The 19,880-nt window shown below is 45.6% G+C and overlaps 1 protein-coding gene across 1 annotated transcript in view; it reads right to left on the bottom strand.

Moving 5' to 3' along the window:
- Nucleotides 1–19,880, bottom strand: part of LOC115099014 (regulator of nonsense transcripts 2-like) — a 91,576-nt gene that overhangs the window by 53,775 nt on the left and 17,921 nt on the right. Inside the window, exon 4 of the mRNA XM_029616254.1 lies at nucleotides 14,641–14,786. Within this exon, the coding sequence (XP_029472114.1) occupies nucleotides 14,641–14,786 (146 nt within the window). The remainder of the gene's footprint in view (nucleotides 1–14,640; nucleotides 14,787–19,880) is intronic.

The raw sequence follows: 19,880 nt of genomic DNA, 5'->3' as shown, positions 1-19,880 counted from the left end.
TTTCAACCAGCGTGCAATCGTAGCTTTGGACGCTTGAAGACCCTTCCTGGGTCCACTCCACAACACGAAAAGGTGATCTGACTTTCTAAAGTCATTCGTAACCTCCAAATAGCGTAAGAGAATCCGACGGACATCCAAACGCCTCAAGTCCCGACCCTGAGCAGACTGTAGGTCCTCGTCCGAAAAGGAAGGTAATTCCACCGTTTGGTTGACATGAAACGTGGAAACCACCTTAGGTAGGAAGGAAGGAACAGTTCGTAGGGAAACCCCGGACGCCGAAATGCGCAAAAAACGGTTCCCTGCAAGAGAGAGCCTGAAGCTCCGACACCCGACGAGCCGAGGAAATGGCGACAAGGAAAACAGTCTTAAGGGTGAGATCCTTCAAAGAAGCCGCCTTAAGCGGTTCAAACGGAGCCACACACAAACCGCGGAGTACCAAGTTCAAGTTCCAAGACGGACAGGGAAGCCTGACGGGAGGACGCAAGTTTCTAACCCCTCGCAAAAAACGAGCCACATCTGGATGACTCGCAAGGGAAGAACCTTCGACCTTACCCCTCAAGCAGCCCAAAGCCGCCACCTGAACTCGAAGCGAATTATACGCCAACCCCTTCTTCAATCCATCCTGTAAGAACATAAGGATATCCGCCACTGACGAACGTCTGGCCGACGTACCTGCCGTGTCACACCAATCATGGAAAACCTTCCAAACCCTCGCGTAGGCGAGAGTAGTGGAAGATCGACGTGCCCGAAGGAGAGTAGACACCACCGCGTCCGAATAACCTCTCTTCTTCAACCGCTTCCTCTCAAAAGCCAAGCCGCCAGACAAAAACGATCCGCCAGATCGAAAAATACTGGACCCTGCCGAAGGAGATTGGGAAGATGACCGAGACGCAGTGGGCCGTCGACTGCCAAGTTGACCAGATCCGCGAACCACGGGCGCCGCGGCCATTCCGGAGCCACGAGAATCACCGGACCGTGATGGGACTCTATGCGCCTTAGCACTTTCCCCACCAGCGGCCACGGAGGGAACACATAAAGAAGAATGTGACGAGGCCACGGAAGGGCTAGCGCGTCCACCCCTTCTGACGCGTGCTCCCTTCTCCGACTGAAGAAGCGTGCCGCCTTTGCATTTTGACGAGTCGCCATGAGGTCCAAGCGCGGAGTCCCCCAACGCCGCGCAATGAGAGCCATCGCTTCCAACGAGATCTCCCATTCTCCTGGATCTAGGTGCTGCCGGCTGAGGTAATCCGCCTGAACGTTGTCCACGCCGGCGATGTGGGTGGCCGCGAGACGCTCTATGTGCCTTTCCGCCCAGGACATCAACAGCGCCGCCTCGGACGCTACTGCTTGGCTTTTCGTGCCTCCTTGTCGATTTATGTACGCCACTGTGGTCGCATTGTCCGACAGAACTCTTACTGCTCGTCCGCGTACCAGCGGAAGGAGACAACGCAAGGCCAGGCGGACCACTCTGGTCTCCAAGCGGTTTATGGACCAAGTCGCCTGGAGTGCTGACCAGGTGCCCTGGACTGCACGGGACTGGCAGACCGCACCCCAGCCCGACAGGCTGGCATCCGTCGTCACCACCAACCAAGACGGGGGTTCGAGGTCCACCCCCTGTAGGAGATTGGCCGGAATCAACCACCAAGAGAGACTGGAGCGAGCCGGCTCCAGCAAAGGCAATTCCATCCCGTACTCCTCCGAGCGGGGATCCCAGCGAGATAGAAGCGCTCTTTGTAACGGACGCATATGCGCAAAAGCCCATTGTACCATTTCCATAGTAGACACCATATGACCAATGACTTGTAAATAATCCCAGACCGTGGGAATCTCGAGCTCTAACAGACGTCGTACCTGAGTCATGAGATTGAGCATGCGTTGCTGCGGAAGAAAAACCTTGCCCATCAAGGTGTCGAACCGAGCTCCCAGGAACTCCAGCTGTTGGGTTGGTTCGAGTCTGCTCTTCGCGAAGTTGACTACCCAACCCAACCTCTGCAGCTGGCGCACCACTAAGGAGACCGCCCGGGTGCATGCCTCGTGCGACTTCGCTCGAATGAGCCAATCGTCGAGATAGGGATGTACCAGGACGCCTTGCCGGCGGAGGGAAGCCGCTACCACCACGAGAACTTTGGTGAACACCCTCGGCGCGGTGGCCAACCCGAAGGGGAGGGCGCAAAACTGGTAGTGGTCCCCCATTACCATGAACCTCAAGTACCTTTGATGCCGTTCTCTTATTCCGATGTGCAGATAGGCCTCTGTCAGATCCAAAGAAGCCAAGAATTCTCCCTTGTGGACGGCCGCAATAACAGACCGGAGGGTCTCCATCCGGAAGCGGGGCACACGCAACGCCTTGTTTACTCCCTTGAGATCCAGAATGGGTCGGAAGGTGCCCTCCTTCTTGGGCACCAGGAAGTATATGGAATACCGACCCGTCCTGAGCTGGTCCCAGGGAACCGGAACCACCGCCCCCAGAGCCTGTAGATGGGCGACCGTTTGGGCTATAGCTACCTGTTTTTCTATGGGCCCGCACGGCGATACCAGGAAGAGATCCCGGAGGGGACGTACAAAATCCAACTCGTAGCCGTACCGAACCACGTCGAGGACCCATTGATCCGAAGTAATTGCGGCCCACTCCTCCCAGAACCGGGACAACCGACCTCCGATAACGGGCACGGAGGAGTGGGCCCGCGCACCTTCATTGTGCGGGCTTGATGGCAGGAAAGCCTTGGGAAGAGCCTCCACGTAGAGGCCTCCTGCCACGAAAGGAAGAAGAAGACCAGGCCTGGGATCTCGTCGCCTGCTGCCGCTGGGAGAAGGAACCTCCTCTTCCCCCACGGAAACGCCTTTGTCCACGAAAGCGAGCCCTGGCGTTACCAAACGACCGAGGTTGCCGAGGCTTATCCTCCGGCAGCTTGTAAACCTTGTTGTCACCCAGATCCTTAATGAGCTGGTCCAGCTCGTCGCCGAACAGCAACTTGCCCTTAAAGGGAAAGGAACCTAACCTCGCCTTGGAGGTGGCATCCACCGACCAACGACGGAGCCACAGCAACCTCCTGGCTGAGACCGCCGAGGACATAATACGAGCCGATGTGCGCAACAAGTCATACAAGGCATCCGCTGTATAAGCGACCGCCGCTTCAACACAATTCGCCTGCTCAGCCTCACCCGGAGGTAGCTCCTGCATGGTCAGCAGCTGTTGAACCCAGCGGAGGTTGGCCCTCTGTACAAGGCTGCTGCAAGCCGCCGCTCGGACCCCCAGTGCCGCCACATCAAAAATACGCTTTAATAAGACCTCAAGCTTGCGGTCTTGGAGGTCCTTCAGCGCTATACCCCCCGTCACGGGGATAGTCGTATGCTTGACCACAGCCGTGACAGCCGAATCTACCGCGGGTGTCTTCAACAGTTCCAAAGAATCCTTAGGTAAGGGATATAACTTTTCCATGGCTCGAGTCACGCGCAGGGAAGCCTCTGGCAGTTCCCATTCCTTCGAGACAATCTGCAGCACCTTGTGATGGAAAGGAAAAGTCTGAGGAGGGGCCCGAAGCCCTGCCATCGCGATATCCCCCGTGGACGAGTCCGCCTCTTGAGGCGGCGTCGTTAATTCTAGCTCCTGCAGCACGTGGAGAATAAGGGCACTTAACTCCTCCTTAGCAAATAGACGGAGCACCTGAGGGTCATCCCCCTCTACGGACCCCTGCTCGTCCGTCGTTAGCAAATCCGGAGCCCCCGGGGACTCTGGAGCGGCCCCTGTATCGCTCAGGTCCTCAGCTCCCCCCCCCCCGCGGGCGGGGAGCCGTAGCCCCGGCAGACCCCACCCCCGGAGGACTCCCCTGGGGTAGGGGAGACTTTTTGGGCACCTTCGGGGGAGGGGGCACCTCCAGCTCCCAGCCGGACTCTGCCTGTAAAAACGCCTTGTGCATTAAAAGCACAAACTCCGACGAAAAAGGCACTGACCTTTTAAAACCTTTCTTCGGGGCATCCGCTGAGGGGGGGCCTCGAGGCGACCCCACATCGGGCTGAGAGCGCGGGCTGCGTGCGTCCGGCGAGGGGGGAGGGGAGTTCTCCTCCTCCGAAGCTGAAAAATCCTCCTGCCGCGTGGCCAAGATGGCCGCCGCACTCCTCCCCGAGGGAGGAGGGGCCGAAGACCGGCTGCCTGAGGCGCTGCTCTGCCGCGACGCAGAGGGGCGAGGAGAGCGGCTGCGGGCAGCGCTCGGCCCCCCCGAGGGTCCCTCGCCCCCGGGAAGACATCGGGGGCAGAGACCCTCGCGGGAGAGTCGCGCCCCCGCCTCCCCACATGTCTGGCAAGCCGAGGATCGCGGCATCCTAGGAGTGAGCCCTGAAGTGACGGCGAAAATGGCGCCAAAAGAAAAAAACTCTGGTGAGCAGAAATTCGGAAGCTAACGCGCGCCGGGTGGACTAGCCACCCCCTCCGGGGTCCGAAAGGGCACGGGCAGGCTTTTTGTTCGGGGTTAAGCAGGGGAGCTCACTGCCTGTCCCCAACAGGTCTTAAATGACACTTCAGATTGACTTTTTTTTTTTTTTTTTTTTTAAACCCCCTTCAGGGCCAAATCCCTGGTATGGGGGGGGAGGGTGACCGGCCCACCGGTAAACTCTCCCCCAGCCCCACGGACACTCTATCCCGGGAAGAAGAGGAGGGTATGACCCTCCGAGCCTGCCCCACACTTAACCACTAAACTCGCAGCGCAAGACAATTAACAAAGACAAACAGGCAGACAGAGGACAGAAAAGACGAACCAATTGATCTTGTCCCTTGTCTCCCCCTTTTCTTTTTTTTTTTTTTTCCAGTACCAAGAAACTGACCAGACCAGAACCGCAGGTTATGCCTCTCAATCTGCTGGAGTCAGAGAATATACTGAAGGACCGCAGGAGGCACACCAGTATATCTAGGGGGTGCTTTCAGTTTTCTCTCTGACTCCATCTGCTGGAGGGGAGGCATAACCCAGCTGTCTGGACTGATCCTGGTACGTACTGGGAATAAAACAGAGAATATCATAATGCCTCTGTATCGCTCCATGGTGCATCCTCATCTTGTGTTCATATATCATACACAAACAGAATGCTGGGGATTATTAGGAAAGGAATGGAGAATAAAACAGAGAATATCATAATGCCTCTGTATCACTCCATGGTGCATCCTCATCTTGTGTTCATATATCATACACAAACAGAATGCTGGGGATTATTAGGAAAGGAATGGAGAATAAAACAGAGAATATCCTAATGCCTCTGTATCACTCCATGGTGCATCCTCATCTTGTGTTCATATATCATACACAAACAGAATGCTGGGGATTATTAGGAAAGGACTGGAGAATAAAACAGAGAATATCATAATGCCTCTGTATCACTCCATGGTGCATCCTCATCTTGTGTTCATATATCATACACACACAGAATGCTGGGGATTATTAGGAAAGGAATGGAGAATAAAACAGAGAATATCATAATGCCTCTGTATCACTCCATGGTGCAACCTCATCTTGAGTATTGTGTGCAGTTCTGGTCACCACATCTCAAGAATGGGCCTTTCCTAACTCCAACATTATTTAACTCCCATCAATCAACACACTTCGCTAGCAATATCATTAATAGCCACCTCTTACAATGTTATTATATGTAGTTATCTGATCTTCATCTTCCTTCTTAATCCAAGTTCTATATTCCCTTGTTACATGTAACTGCTTTTTCTGCACCATTGTTCAAGTTGTTAAGTTTTATTTATTATAACTGCACTCCTGTTTCTTGTGAACCAGCATGATGGGACTTTCGTCTTGAATGTTGGTATATAAAAGTCTTAAATAAATAAAATAAAATAAAAGAAAGATGTAGCAGAATTAGAAAAGGTACAGAGAAGGGCGACCAATATGATAAAGGGGATGGAACGAGTCCCCTATGAGGAAAGACTAAAGAGGTTAGGACTCTTCAGTTTGGAGGAGACGGCTGAGCGGAGATATGATAAAGGTCTATAAAATAATGAGTGGAATAGAATGAATAAACGTTAATCAGTTGTTTACTATTTCAAAGAGTACAAATATTAGGAGGCACAAAATGCAGTTACAAGGTGATACATTTCAAATTAATAAGAGAAAATATATATTTTTTTACACAATGCATAATTAAGCTCTGGAATTCATTGCCAGAGGATGTGGTGAAAGCTGTTGGTGTAGCTGCGTTTAAAAAAAGATTGGTTGACGGACAGATTGGTTGACGGACAGAAGACAATGTGTGATGGTAAATGGAACCTTCTCTGAAGAGAGAGCGGTTTTACGTGGTGTACCACAAGGATCGGTGTTGGGACCGGTCCTGTTCAATATCTTTGTGAGCGACATTGCGGACGGGATAGAAGGCAATGTTTGTCTTTTCGCGGATGACACTAAGATCTGCAACAGAGTGGACACGCCGGAAGGAGTGGAGAGAATGAGACGGGATCTAAGGAAACTGGAAGAGTGGTCGAAGATATGGCAGCTGAGATTCAATGCCAAGAAGTGCAAAGTCATGCATATGGGGAGTGGAAACCCGAATGAACTGTATTCGATGGGGGGGGGGGGGAAAGGCTGATGTGCACGGAGCAGGAGAGGGACCTTGGGGTGATAGTGTCTAATGATATGAAGTCTGCGAAACAATGCGACAAGGCTATAGTAAAAGCCAGAAGAATGCTGGGCTGCATAGAGAGAGGAATATCGAGTAAGAAAAGGGAAGTGATTATTCCCTTGTCCTTGGTGAGGCCTCACCTGGAGTACTGTGTTCAGTTCTGGAGACCGTATCTACAAAAAGACAAGATGGAAGCGGTACAGAGAAGGGCGACCAGGAAGGTGGAGGATCTTCATCGGATGACGTACGAGGAGAGATTGAAGAATCTAAATATGTACACCCTGGAGGAAAGGAGGAGCAGAGGCGATATGATACAGACTTTCAGATACTTGAAAGGTTTTAATGATCCAAAGACAACGACAAACCTTTTCCGTAGGAAAAAAATCAGCAGAACCAGGGGTCACGATTTGAAGCTCCAGGGAGGAAGATTCAGAACCAATGTTAGGAAGTATTTCTTCACGGAGAGGGTGGTGGATGCCTGGAATGCCCTTCCGGAGGATGTGGTGAAGACCAGAACTGTGAAGGACTTCAAAGGGGCGTGGGATAAACACTGTGGATCCATAAAGTCAAGAGGCCGCCAATGAAGAGTGGGTGACTCGCCAGAATGATGGCTACTGCCTGGAGACAATACCCTTATTCAATAAACGTACACATGCTTACTGTGACTCCAACATCGTTCTAGCTTCAACAGCAAGAGGAAATGTGGAATAAAGGATCGGCACTCACAAAGGGGGGAGTAGCTGGCTTGTTACGGCGGTTACTACCCCAAACCAAATAAGCCTGTTACTTCAATTTCTATGCATATACAGCATAGTTCTCTGCTTCAACGGCAGGGGAGAAGAAAAAACTGATACTACACACACATCCAGCAGAGCTCTCTGCTTCAATGGCAGGGGAGAAGAAAAACAACCAATAAGGGCTGTATAACATAGTCTGAGTAAAACAAATAAGCATGGGTGTAGCTTGCTTATTGCGGCGGTTACTACCCCTACTACTCCTAACTAATCAAGCTAGATATTTCACTTGGATGCAGCTCCATCACTGCTTTCTACATTAATGGTGGGGGTGGAAGGGAAATAGAACCAAGAGCTAAGAGAAACAGATAAGTATGAGAGAAAAAAGTGTGTGAAGCTTGCTGGGCAGACTGGATGGGCCGTTTGGTCTTCTTCTGCCGTCATTTCTATGTTTCTATTTGGACAAGTTCCTGGCAGAAAAGTTCATAAACCATTAAGGTGAACTTCCCTGGGATAAGCAGCATGGATACTATCTACTCCTTGGGATTCTGGCAGGTACTTGTGACCTGGAAACTGGGCTTGATGGACCTTTGGTCTGACCCAGTATGGCAAGTCTTATGTTCTTATGCCTTTAAGTTTTTAGGGATCTGCAGTTTGTCCCATATCTTTTTTAAATCATTAACTGTTCTTGCCTTCTTTACCTCTTCTCGAAGGGCATTCCAGTCATCCCCCACCTTCTCCATGAAGAAATATGTATTTATTTAATTTATTTATTTATTTATTATTTTTATTATACCGAGTTTCATGATATGAATCACATCAACCCGGTTTACAATTAACAATGTGAATAACTGCAGAGAGTAACATGGTAGAACATTTCCCAATTCGACATCAAAAATAATAAGAAACTTAACAAATAAAAACATTGTAACAATATTTAGGATGTGAGGAAGTTACAAAAAACAAGGAAAAATAACTAGGATCTGAAAGGGGAGGAAATTAAAGAAAGAATATTAACATTTTAGCCAACTGTATCAATTAATAAATATGTATAAAATTATAAAATATAGATGGGTAGGAAAGATTGACCAAATATGAATTGTAGTGAAGTATAATAATATGTTGTTGTCACTGCGTGTGAAGTTAGTGGGTTTTTGTTACAGTTCACTAACTTTTGTGTTTATGCTGATGGGTGGAGAATTTAATCCAGTTCTGGGAATGCTTTTTTAAAAAGCCAAGTTTTTATTTCCTGATATTGCTTCAGATTCATCTCCCCCCGTGCTTCATATCGTGACCCCTAATTCTACTGTTTCCCTTCCAAAGGAAAAGGTTTGAAGTTTGAGCATCGTTAATATCTAACAGGTATCTGAAGGTCTGTATCACATCTCCCTTGCTTCTCCTCTCCTCCAGGGTATGCATATTCAGGTCCTTCAGCCTCTCCTCATAAGTCATTTGATGGAGACTCCCCACCATTTTGGTCGCCCTTCCCTGGACCGCCTCCATCCTGTCTCTGTCCCTTCCGAGATACGGTCTCCAGAATTGAACACAGTACTCCAGGTGAGGCCTCACCAAGGACCTGTACAAGAGGATCATCACTTTCTTTTTCCTGCTAGTTATATACTCCTTGTTCTATGTAATAGCATTCTTACATGCATGTTAATGTTAAAATGTAAACCGAATTGATTTGTAACTCTGCTACATGAATTTCGGTATATAAAAATGCTAAATAATAAATAATAGTTATCTCTCTCTCTATGCAGCCCAGCATCTTTCTGGTTTTAGCTACTGCCTTCTCACATTGCTTCGCTGCCTTCAGATCACCAGACACAGTCACTCCAAGGTCCCTCTCCCAGTCCATGCACAGTAGTCTCTCACCCCCCATCACGTACAGCTCTTTTGGATTACTACATCCTAGGTGCAGGACTCTGCATTGCTTGGCATTGAATCCCAGCTGCCAAATCTTTGACCACTCTTCAAGTTTTCTTAAATCACTTTTCATTATCTCTTCTCCTTCTGGCATGTGCACTTTGTTGCAGATCTTAGTATCATCTGCAAACAGACAAACTTTACCTTCTATCCCTTCCACAGTATCACTCAAAGATATTGAACAGTACTGGTCCCAAAATCAATCGCTGTGGCTCTCCACTTAACATATATAGTAAGTTATACAGTGGCAACCTTATTTGTGGCTACAATGCAGATATTCATTCCATGCGGCAAATATTCAGGACCTGAACAGCAAAACAAAATGCAGCCTTCTCAGACTGCTAGACGCATGGAAAATCTCCAGGGCCAGGAAGGCTCTCGTAAAAAGCTAAGTCTGGGGCAATTAATTCTTGTGGACCCATTAAACATCTAGTTCACAATTAGGACTCAAGTCTTTGTGGTTCATTTCCCCACTAATAGACATCTTGGTGAGGAGGGAGGAGGTGGCAGATAAAAGAAATGTAGCAAAACTCTGGGCTTAGTCAGATGGGTTGTATAAACCTCGAGATTTCCATGTGCAGAATAAAAGCCCATCAGCACCATAAAGAATGGTAAGCCATGCAAGAAGTCTTTTTAAAGTCTCCCCCGTTTTATTTTATCAAAGCACGAAGAACAGCTTGAAAATAAAACCAAATCCAAAGCAAGCAGACTAAGCAAGCTCTGTTTAAGCAAAGCACTGGATTGCCTGTGAAGTTACATGAAGGACCCGAGCAGAACTTGCCAATAGGAAAATGAGATTTGCTTCTCATGTAATCAGAGGCTCTGGTGGCAAATTAAATAATTTAATACTGAGAGCATGAACAAAGCAAGAAGAGAGCGGAGGGGAGGGACGACGACCAGAGAGCAGCTTGGGGCGATAACATTAAAAATGGTCAAGATCTGGAAAGCTGAGCACAGAGAAGACTGGTGCACCAGAGCTGCCAACCTCCGTACTGATGATCAGAGGGTACCCTCTGTTCTCATCAATTAAAACTTAAAAGGCCAGGCCCTTGCTATATTTGTTTGGTTTATTGACCTCAGCAAGCAGTTAACTGCTTTTAATACTACACATGAAATTACAGCTTGTTTGTGAGGCTCATAAATACATTAACAGCAGCTAAAGATAGAAGGCAAGCCTGGGCTCTCAAGGCTTTATTGCTGAGATGCAAAGAGAACCAGTTAAAGGTGGTTTTATCTAGCGAGTTAAGTAAACATGGCAGGCCCCAAAGAACCATCACACTAGCAAAATACTTCGGAGAGGACATCAAGCACCATAAAACTAGTTGAAACCAATTTACATTAAGACTTTGAACTTTATGGAGATCAGACCAGTGTCTGAAGCCACCGCTATGCAGAGAATGCAAAGGCAGATGTAACTTTACAGGCTGGTCAGGAGATACAGCTACAATGCAACATGGAAGCTAAACAGGGACTGGCGAGCCAATAGTCTGGACATTTCCAAGACGCTCGCCAAGAATGAGTGTGCAATATCAAGCAGCAACAATCAAAGCTGGGGTGAAGGAGCGATAAACCATTCCCTCCCTCCCCTGCTAATCTGGATTCTATTCATTGAAAGAAGATTTCCACACACTTTGCTATTTCATACTTCTAAAACCATCCATGCTGCCATCTCTTGGGTGGATGGAGCCCTGAATGTATGAAAACAGTAGCTAGGGCAGGGCCAGTAACATGGGACCTCGAAGGGAGTGGCAGAGATTGTAGATGTGAGATAGTTTGTATGGTCTTTTTCTGCTGTTATGTTTCTATGCACACAGCATCTACATACAATCAATCCCAGGCCACAGTTACTGGGGGGAAAAAATGAGGAAGGGAAAAAAGGTTAATCAGGGTTCAGATGTATTAAAACCACACTGGGAAAACACCCAACAGTATCAAAACAATGCCATAAAAATGGATGAGGCTAGAACTGTCCATATAAAATTACTGCCTCAGGGGCAATTCAATTAGCAGGACTTAAAATATGCCTGCAGGGCTGCTGTCACACTGTCACAATATCATTAGTGTCTGCAGAGCACTCTGACATTCCTTCTGACAGTGTGACAGCAGCCCTGCAGGCATATTTTAAGTCCTGCTAATTGAATTGCCCCTGAGGCAGCTCTATGAGCGAAACTCGGCCAGAGTCGGGCATTGAAATAAAGGGCTTCTTCTGATCGTCCGATTCTCATTGTCTCATTGTCTTTACTGTATCACAGCCAACTGGATCGGCTTCCGATTTGCTTTTTGGGTCCATATAAAATTACTGCCTGCAAATGTGACTAATTCAAGAAGCAAAAGAGAGCAACTTGTGCTTTAAGAGTTCATGACTGTCTGAAGATCTTGAGTCTGTGTGATTTGCCACCATTTCATGCAAGTGAATGTTACGGTTTACAATACAAATAATCTGTCAGATGATCTGGCATGTGTCCCTGGTCAGCCCATATCCTCTGTCCCAAACGCTCCACTCCCAATCCCACAGAAACAACAGCAGAAGAAGACCAAACGGCCCATCCAGTCTGCCCAGCAAGCTTTCACACTTTTTTTTCTCTCATACTTATCTGTTACTCTTGGCCCTTAGTAACCTTTTGGTTCTATTTCCCTTCCACCCCTGCCTTAATGTAGAGAGCAGTGCTGCATCTAAGTGAAGTATCTAGCTTATTTGGTTAGGGGTAGTAACTGCCACAATAAGCAAGCTACTTCCACGCTTATTTGTTTACCCAGACTATGTAATTCAGTCCTTGTTGGTTGCTGTCTGAATATAAATCATCTTTTCTTTATTCCCCCTGCTGTTGAAGCAGAGAGCTACGCTGGATATGCATTGAAAGTGAAGTATCAGGCTTATTTGGTTTGGGGTAGTAACCACCGTATCAAGCAAGCTACTCCCCGCTTTTTTGTGAATGCAAATCCTTTTTGCCACATTTCCTCTTGCCGTTGAAGCATAGAGCAATGTTGGAGTCGCATTAACCGTGTGTATGTTTATTCAATAAGGGTATTATTTCCGCAAGCCACCCTCTCTTCATTCACATCCTCTAGACTTTATGGATGCACAGTGTTTATCCCATGCCCCTTTGAAGTCCTTCACAGTTTTGGTCTTCACCACTTCCTCCGGAAGGGCATTCCAGGCATCCACCACCCTCTCCGTGAAGAAATACTTCCTGACATTGGTTCTGAGTCTTCCACCCTGGAGCTTCAAATCGTGACCCCTGGTTCTGCTGATTTTTTTTCCAATGGAAAAGGTTTGTTGTTGTCCTTGGATCATTAAAACCTTTCAAGTATCTGAAAGTCTGTATCATATCACCTCTGCCCCTCCTTTCGTGTACATATTTAGATTCTTCAATCTCTCCTCATAAGTCATTTGATGAAGACCATCCACCTTTTTGGTCGCCCTTCCCTGGACCGCCTCCATCCTGTCTCTGTCCCTTCGGAGATACGGTCTCCAGAACTGAGCACAGTACTCCGGGTGAGGCCTCAACAAGGCCCTGTACAAGGGGATAATCACTTCCCTTTTCTTACTCGATACTCCTCTCTCTATGCAGCCCAGCATTCGTCTGACTTTAGCTATTGCCTTGTCACATTGCTCGCTTACTTCAGATCGTTAGACACAATTACCCCAAGGTCTCTCTCCTGCTCCATGCACATCAGCCCTTCACCCCCACTGAATACAGTTCTTTTGGATTTCCACACCCCATATGCATGACACTGCACTTCTTAGCATTGAATCTCAGCTGCCATATCTTCGACCACTCTTCCAGCTTCCTTAAATCCAGTCTCATTCTCTCTACTCCTTCCAGCGTGTCCACTCTGTTGCAGATCTTGGTGTCATCCGCAAAAAGAAACCTTACCTTCTATCTCATCCGCAATGTCGCTCACAAAGATATTTAACAGAACCAGTCCCAATACAGATCCCTGTGGCACTCCGCTTAACACCGCTCTCTCTTCAGAGTAAGTTCCATTTACCATCACACGCTGTCTTCTGTCCGTCAATCAGTTTGCAATCCAGGTCACCACCTCGGCACTCACTCCTAAGCTTCTCATTTTATTCACCAGCCTCCTGTGCGGGACCGTATCAAAAGCTTTGCTGAAATCCAAGTAGATTACATCAAGCGCTCTTCCTCGATCCAATTCCCTAGTTACCCAGTCAAAAAAGTCAATCAGATTTGTCTGTCAGGACAAATCTGGTGAATCCATTCTGCCTCTGGTCCAGCAATTCTCCTGACTGTAGATAGTTCACTATTCTTTCTTTCAGCAGGGAATACCTAATAGGGCCATCAACATGCATTTGCATGTTGCGGGCGCTATTAGGTTCGGCGGGTTGGACTCGCGTTTTCGTCCCCTTACTGAATAAGGGGTAAGGGAAAACGCGCGTCCAATGGCGTGTTAACAGTGCACTCCATCGGAGCAAACTGTACTGTATGGGCCCGATTGTGCTTTTATCAAAGGCAGTTATGTAAAGGAGACATTAGGGCCACAGCTGCAGCCTTAGTCACCCCTGCTCTGGGAAAGATGTAAACGGAATTTTTTAATCAATTTGAGACAAAGGTAGGTTTAATAAATGCCACAATCACATTTAATTTTGCTCTGCTGGTTTTGAATTTCCCTTCCCCACAATTACACATGCTCATCCTTGAGAATATCTCAGGTACAAGCAATGACTATTATTGGGGCAATTTGTCACTCTTTGAAGATTAAGTCAAATTGCTTGACCATACTGACATTGAAAACCACAATTTAACCCCTTAAAGACTAGATTTTTCTTACAAACATTTTCAGGAATAAAAAGTCCCTTACTTTCTAATCAAGGAATACGAATAAAGGAATGACCTTATGTATGGTAGGATGGCCACATACGGGGAGATAATGGAAGGCTGGCCTGATGTGCTGCTACTACCGCAGGTATCCAGGCTTACCTGCCATGCACAGTGCGTGGAATTCACCATTTGTACTGGATCCTGATCTGCCGCTGCTAGTGAGCGTATGAGCAATAAAATAAAACTGTATTGACACTGCAATCAAGGAGGATGGTAAAGAGTGCACGCTTGCTGCACAGATACTGCGCAAATGGAACTGATTTTACAAGCCTTTACTACTAATTTATCCAAGATAAAGCAGCTGTGAAAGGAGATAACATGGCCACAGCTACATACACAGGAGCTCTGGTCTGAACAGACTGCATGGGAGAAATGGGAGCTCAGCTGGAAAAACCTCTAAGGCGATGCTTTTCTTAAACACATACTCAGGTGTGTGTTAAAGAATATTTTCCATAGCTTATCTTTGTCTTTCCATCAATATGTCATTTTATATAAAACAAAATAAAAGAGCAGTGAAGATTTCTTACTTCTTCTTCCGGTTCATTCATCTCACTTTCATTCCCAGACTGTTCTTCTGTCTCGGCTCCCCTGTCATCCTCTTCCTCCTCGTCTTCATACTCCAGGGTTTCTCCTGCTGCCAAGGAGTTTTTGGAGTCTTTGTCATTCATGAGACCTGGCCAACGAGAAGCAAGGCATTAGAAATCAGACCGCAATCTCCAAAGCTCTGCACAAGGATCACACCAGGGAACAGTTTTATTCTAGGCCGACTCTTCCTTACTGCTGAAAAGTGGAAGATATTTTAAAATGTTTGCACACTCAATGTTTGGTTGTTTACATTGGAAAAAGCTGAACTGGCCCCACAGCACTACGAGACCCTCCTCCATGGGATTACAGAATACTTCCAGGATGCGGTCATTCTCCTGGCAGAAAGATGTAAGCTAACCTGCTAGTGGAGGAACAAAGAATGTTTGTAGCTGTGCGAGTGTATTTATTTTGCTAGGTTTATAAGACTGCCTTTCATATAAAATCTCAAGGCAATGATGTCCATATAGGTGGCTTAAAAGCAGGCCCTCAAAGAAAGGGATCAGCCTTCTGAAGGGAGGAAACACTTTAAATATAATGCACTAATTCTCTAGGAGTGACAAGCCCTCTCCTAAGGCAGCAGTGCTGCTCTATCAGCAGCCTCCCAGGGGCTCCAACAGCAATAGACCGATAATAGAGCAGCAAATGGGGCCAAGAATATCAGCACCAGCAGCTCATAAGAATGTAACAAATGTTATGCTGGGTCAGACCAAGGTCCTTTCAAGCCCAGCATCCTGACTCAGAGAGGCCAGTCTGGGTCACAGGTATCCAGCGAATCCTAAAAAGGAGAGCTATTTAAGGTTACTCACTCCCAGAAATAGAAGTAGCTTTCTTTAGTCTATCCGGTTAATAATGTTTTATTTAGGTTCTGTTTTACAGGCACATCAAAGCGGGCTTTTCTTCCAGGAACTCGTCCAAACCCTGCTATGAAAGTTGCTTTGACCACGCCCTCTGGCAACAGCTTGATTAAGCACAGAGTGAAAATGTATTTTCTACCCTTTGTTTTGAATTTGTTAGTTTCATGGAGTGTCCCCTTGTTTTACTGTGTTTAAAAGGCTAAATAACTGTATTTACCCGTTCCACACCACTCATGATTTTGTAAACTTCTGTCATGGCCTCTCATAAAAGGAAAGCCTTATTTTTGTTGCTTTTCTCTATAATTTTTCTAGTTCTGCTATGACTTTTTTGAGATGAGGTGACCAGAACTGCACACAATATTCAAGGTGCGGTCACACCATGGATCAATATTTTCCGTTTATTCTCTGTTCCTTTCAAATCATTTGTTTAACGTTAGTGCGCATTAAACCATTTATTTATTTAAAAAGATTTATACTCTTTCATCTATTATCCAAAGCAAGGGAGAATAAAAATATACAGAACACTACTTAATGAGAAAACCTGCAACAAAATAAATCCCCAAATAAAAAACGCAGAGACTGTAAGGAAGCAACATAATGATGCCTACACCTCAAATGACCGTGTAAAGAAAAATGCTTTCAGAACATCTACCTACAAGATAATAGTTGCAGATTCTTGGGCAGCACATTCCAGATAGCCATCCTGGGACTTTCCACCAGATGAGGGGGATCTCAAGCAGATTACAGTCAGCCAATCGTAATGCATGATAGCAGAGATCCAAGGAGAGGTATTATTGTTCAAGAACTTGTCCATTAAGGACACCACCTTACATGTCATTCGCCATGTCACAGGAAGCCAGTGCAGCGACTGAAGAGCTAGTGAGACATGCTCCCTCATACCAGGATTAATGCTCACACTGGTGAAGAGATCTAAAGGTGGTTACAGGAGTCCACTGGTGATAACGTTAATTCTTACAACACAGAGCGAAAAATCTCAAGGATTTAAAAATGGTTTCAGGTTTCTGGACCATTAATTTTAAGATGCTGTCTTTCATGAAGTTTTTACTCGGGCACGTAATGATAGATCCGACTCAAGTCCCTAACCTTAGAGGAGGTGGGGATTGAACCCTCAAATTATTGTATGTTAAAAGTTTAGATGTATATTAAATCATTTAGCTTGTCTCTATATAAAAGGTGCAATGCACACTAAATGAAAACAAACACATTGCTAGTATGTTCTAGATACTCTCCATGGGAGGATAGGCTAATGGGAACATGTGAATGCACCTTTTCTAGTTCTGGTCAGAGACAATCATTTCTCCCATGGGAGAGACTTCCTTTAACAAATTACAACCAAACTTTGCAGCAACATGCTGGTTCCAATAAGCCTTTCATCTAGGACTTAATAGCTTCAGAATGTGCTCTTATATTATGCTTCTTTATTTTATTTTTTTTATTCTTATGATTCTATTGACTGATTTTTATTTTATTTATATTTTTACTGTTTTAGTAATTCTATGTGTAGTTATGTTGTTCACCATGCTGACCAATATTTGGAATTGTGGTTTATAAATTTTGAAATAAATATTCTAATCATAAGTCACATTCAATGGTCTGGCTTGGAAAAAAATGTCCCTCCATAGAAGTGCCACCTTGTTTTTCTCTGTGATGTGCTCTTTGTTGTGTGTAAAGACTTATTCTTGACTAACGTCTGACTCGTTTCACCAATGTATTATCCCAGTAACTACACTATGTAAGCTGGCAAGAATCAAAATGAGCTTCTCTTGGCTTTACTTTGTTGTTATTGGACTGATGCAAAGTTCAAAAGCTATTACAAAACTCTGCAACGTATTAAGTATGTTTATACAATTGTGTCACAGTTTATATATACATGAATATTTTCAGAGATTAAAACAGCAGTTTAACCAAAACATGAAATGTATTTCTGTTTTTATGTATCACCTTATTTCTTAACAAAGAATCCAAGTGGAATATATTCTAGTAGCAATAAAAATTACAGAAGTATAACATAATATAAAAATATAGAGCAGTAAATAAAACTGTAAAACGACCCATCCCTTCCCCTACTCTCACTAGGGAAGTGGCAGTATATATAACACAACCTAAAAAGGGGAGAAAAACACTCCAACCCAAATACACTGCATATAAAATACAAAGCATACTAAAACCTGTAAAATACAGCATAGCAAAATATTAAACACCACCCATTCTACAAACTAGCAAGTAAAATAAATATTAAACACCATCACAGAAACCATCCATACATCCCGAGTTCATTTGAATGTCTCCACAGAATGTGTTTGTTGAGAAGCATCATGTCTAGGACTGGTCGTAAACTCCTTGACGACGAAGAATATCTGGAGTAGAAACCCTGCATGTGTTGTGATGAAGGGATCAGCTCCATTGCCTGATGTTTGAGAAGCAATCGCAGGAAACTGGATCAGGATGGGGAAGTGAACAGTGTGGAAGGGATGGGCTTGGGAGAAATACAGTGGTTACCATACTGGCACAATCTTGAGGATCTAGGAGTCCTTGGTCAATGACATTTCTCCAGAACATGTTGGATCCAACTCACTACCGAAAGGGAAGGAAGAGGATTGGTTGAGGGGATCAAATAGGAGGGGCCCTGGTTTAGGCTGGGCCTATTGAGCGGTTTCAGTTGACAGCGCTCACGCTGTCTAGGCCTGGCTGGAAGCTGCTGTTGTTGCTGGGGCCAAAAGCAGTGGAAGTCTGTTCTGCTGAAAAGGATGGTGAGGTCTGTTAAAATAAGGACTCTATAGATAATATGGACACTGCAGCAGAGTGACTAGCTCAGGTGCTGTGGAGAGACAGACTACACTGCCACATTCCAGTCTTATCTGGGAGCCTGCTTCTCAAAGTTTCTCTCCAAAGAGGTTGTTTCCCAAGCACGGGAGGTCCATCAGCTTTTCATGGATGACCTCACGCCATGCCATGCGGTGTGCTCCGATGGAAGCTGCAGAGGTATGCACAGCAGAATCAAATGATTAGTACACAGAACAAAGCAGGTGTCTTGAACAAGGGGGAAAGCCGAAAGTTATTCAGCAGTGCATGGTTCGGAGGAATGTATCTTTGAAGGATACTAATGAAACAGGAGAGTTAGGGCATCCCAACAGAGGTTCCAATAAAAGCAAAAAATAGTCCATGTGCCTATAAGAATCACCTGAGGCTAAAGAATTCCAAATTAACCCTATCGACTGAAAAGCAGGTTGTTAACAAAAGATCGCACTTTGAAAATGTCTGTATGCCAATGCCAGAAGTCTAAGAAGTAAGATGGGAGAGTTAGAGTGTATAGCAGTGAATGAAGACAGACATAACTGGCATCTCAGAGTCCTGGTGGAAGAAGGATAACCAATGGGACAGTGCTATAATCAGGGTACAAATTATATTGCAATGATAGGGAGGATCAACTTGATGGGGGTGTGGCACTAAGTCCTGAGGGTAGAGAGTCCAACAGGATAAAGACCATACAAGATACTAAATGCTAAGTAGAATCTATATGGGTAGAAATCCCATGTGTTTTGGGTAAGAATATAGTGGTAGGAGTATACTACCGTCCACCTGGCCAAAATGGGTCAGACAGATGAAAATCAGGGAAGCTAACCAATTTGGCAGTGCAGAAATAACGGGCGATTTCAATTACCTCAATACTGATTGGGTAAATGTAACATCAAGACATGCTAGAGACAAAGTTCCTGGAGGGAATAAACGACTGCTTCAGGAACCAAATCAGAGAGGGAGCTATTTTAGATTAATTCTTAGTGGAATGCAGGATTTGGAGAGAGAGGTAACAGTGGTGGGACCACTGACCATAGTGATCCTAACATGATCAGATTTGAACTAATGACTGGAAGTGGGACAATAGGCAAATATACAGCTCTAACACTAAATTTCAAAAGGGAAACCTTGATAAAATGAGGAAAATAGAAAAAAAACCTGAAAGTGAAAGGTGCAGCTGCAAATGTTAAAAGAGTACAACAGGCGAGGACACTTAAAAATACAATCTTAAAAGTGCAGTCCAAATGTATTCCATGCATTAGGAAAAGGTGGAAGGAAGGCAAAACGATTACTGGCATGGTTAAAAGGTGAGGTGAAAGAGGCCATTTTAGCAAAAAAAAAAAATCCTTCAAAAATTGGAAGATGGATCCATGTCAAGAAAATAGGAAAAGCATAAGCATTGTCAAGTTAAGTGTAAAACATTGATAAGACAGGCTAAGAGAGAATTTGAAATGAAGTTGGCCGTAGAGGCAAAAACTCATAATAAAAAAACTTAAATACAAATAAAATAA

This window comes from Rhinatrema bivittatum, chromosome 9, assembly GCF_901001135.1.
Source record: "Rhinatrema bivittatum chromosome 9, aRhiBiv1.1, whole genome shotgun sequence".
In the NCBI taxonomy this organism is placed as follows: domain Eukaryota; kingdom Metazoa; phylum Chordata; class Amphibia; order Gymnophiona; family Rhinatrematidae; genus Rhinatrema; species Rhinatrema bivittatum.
This window is presented reverse-complemented; position numbering and strand designations above follow the sequence as displayed.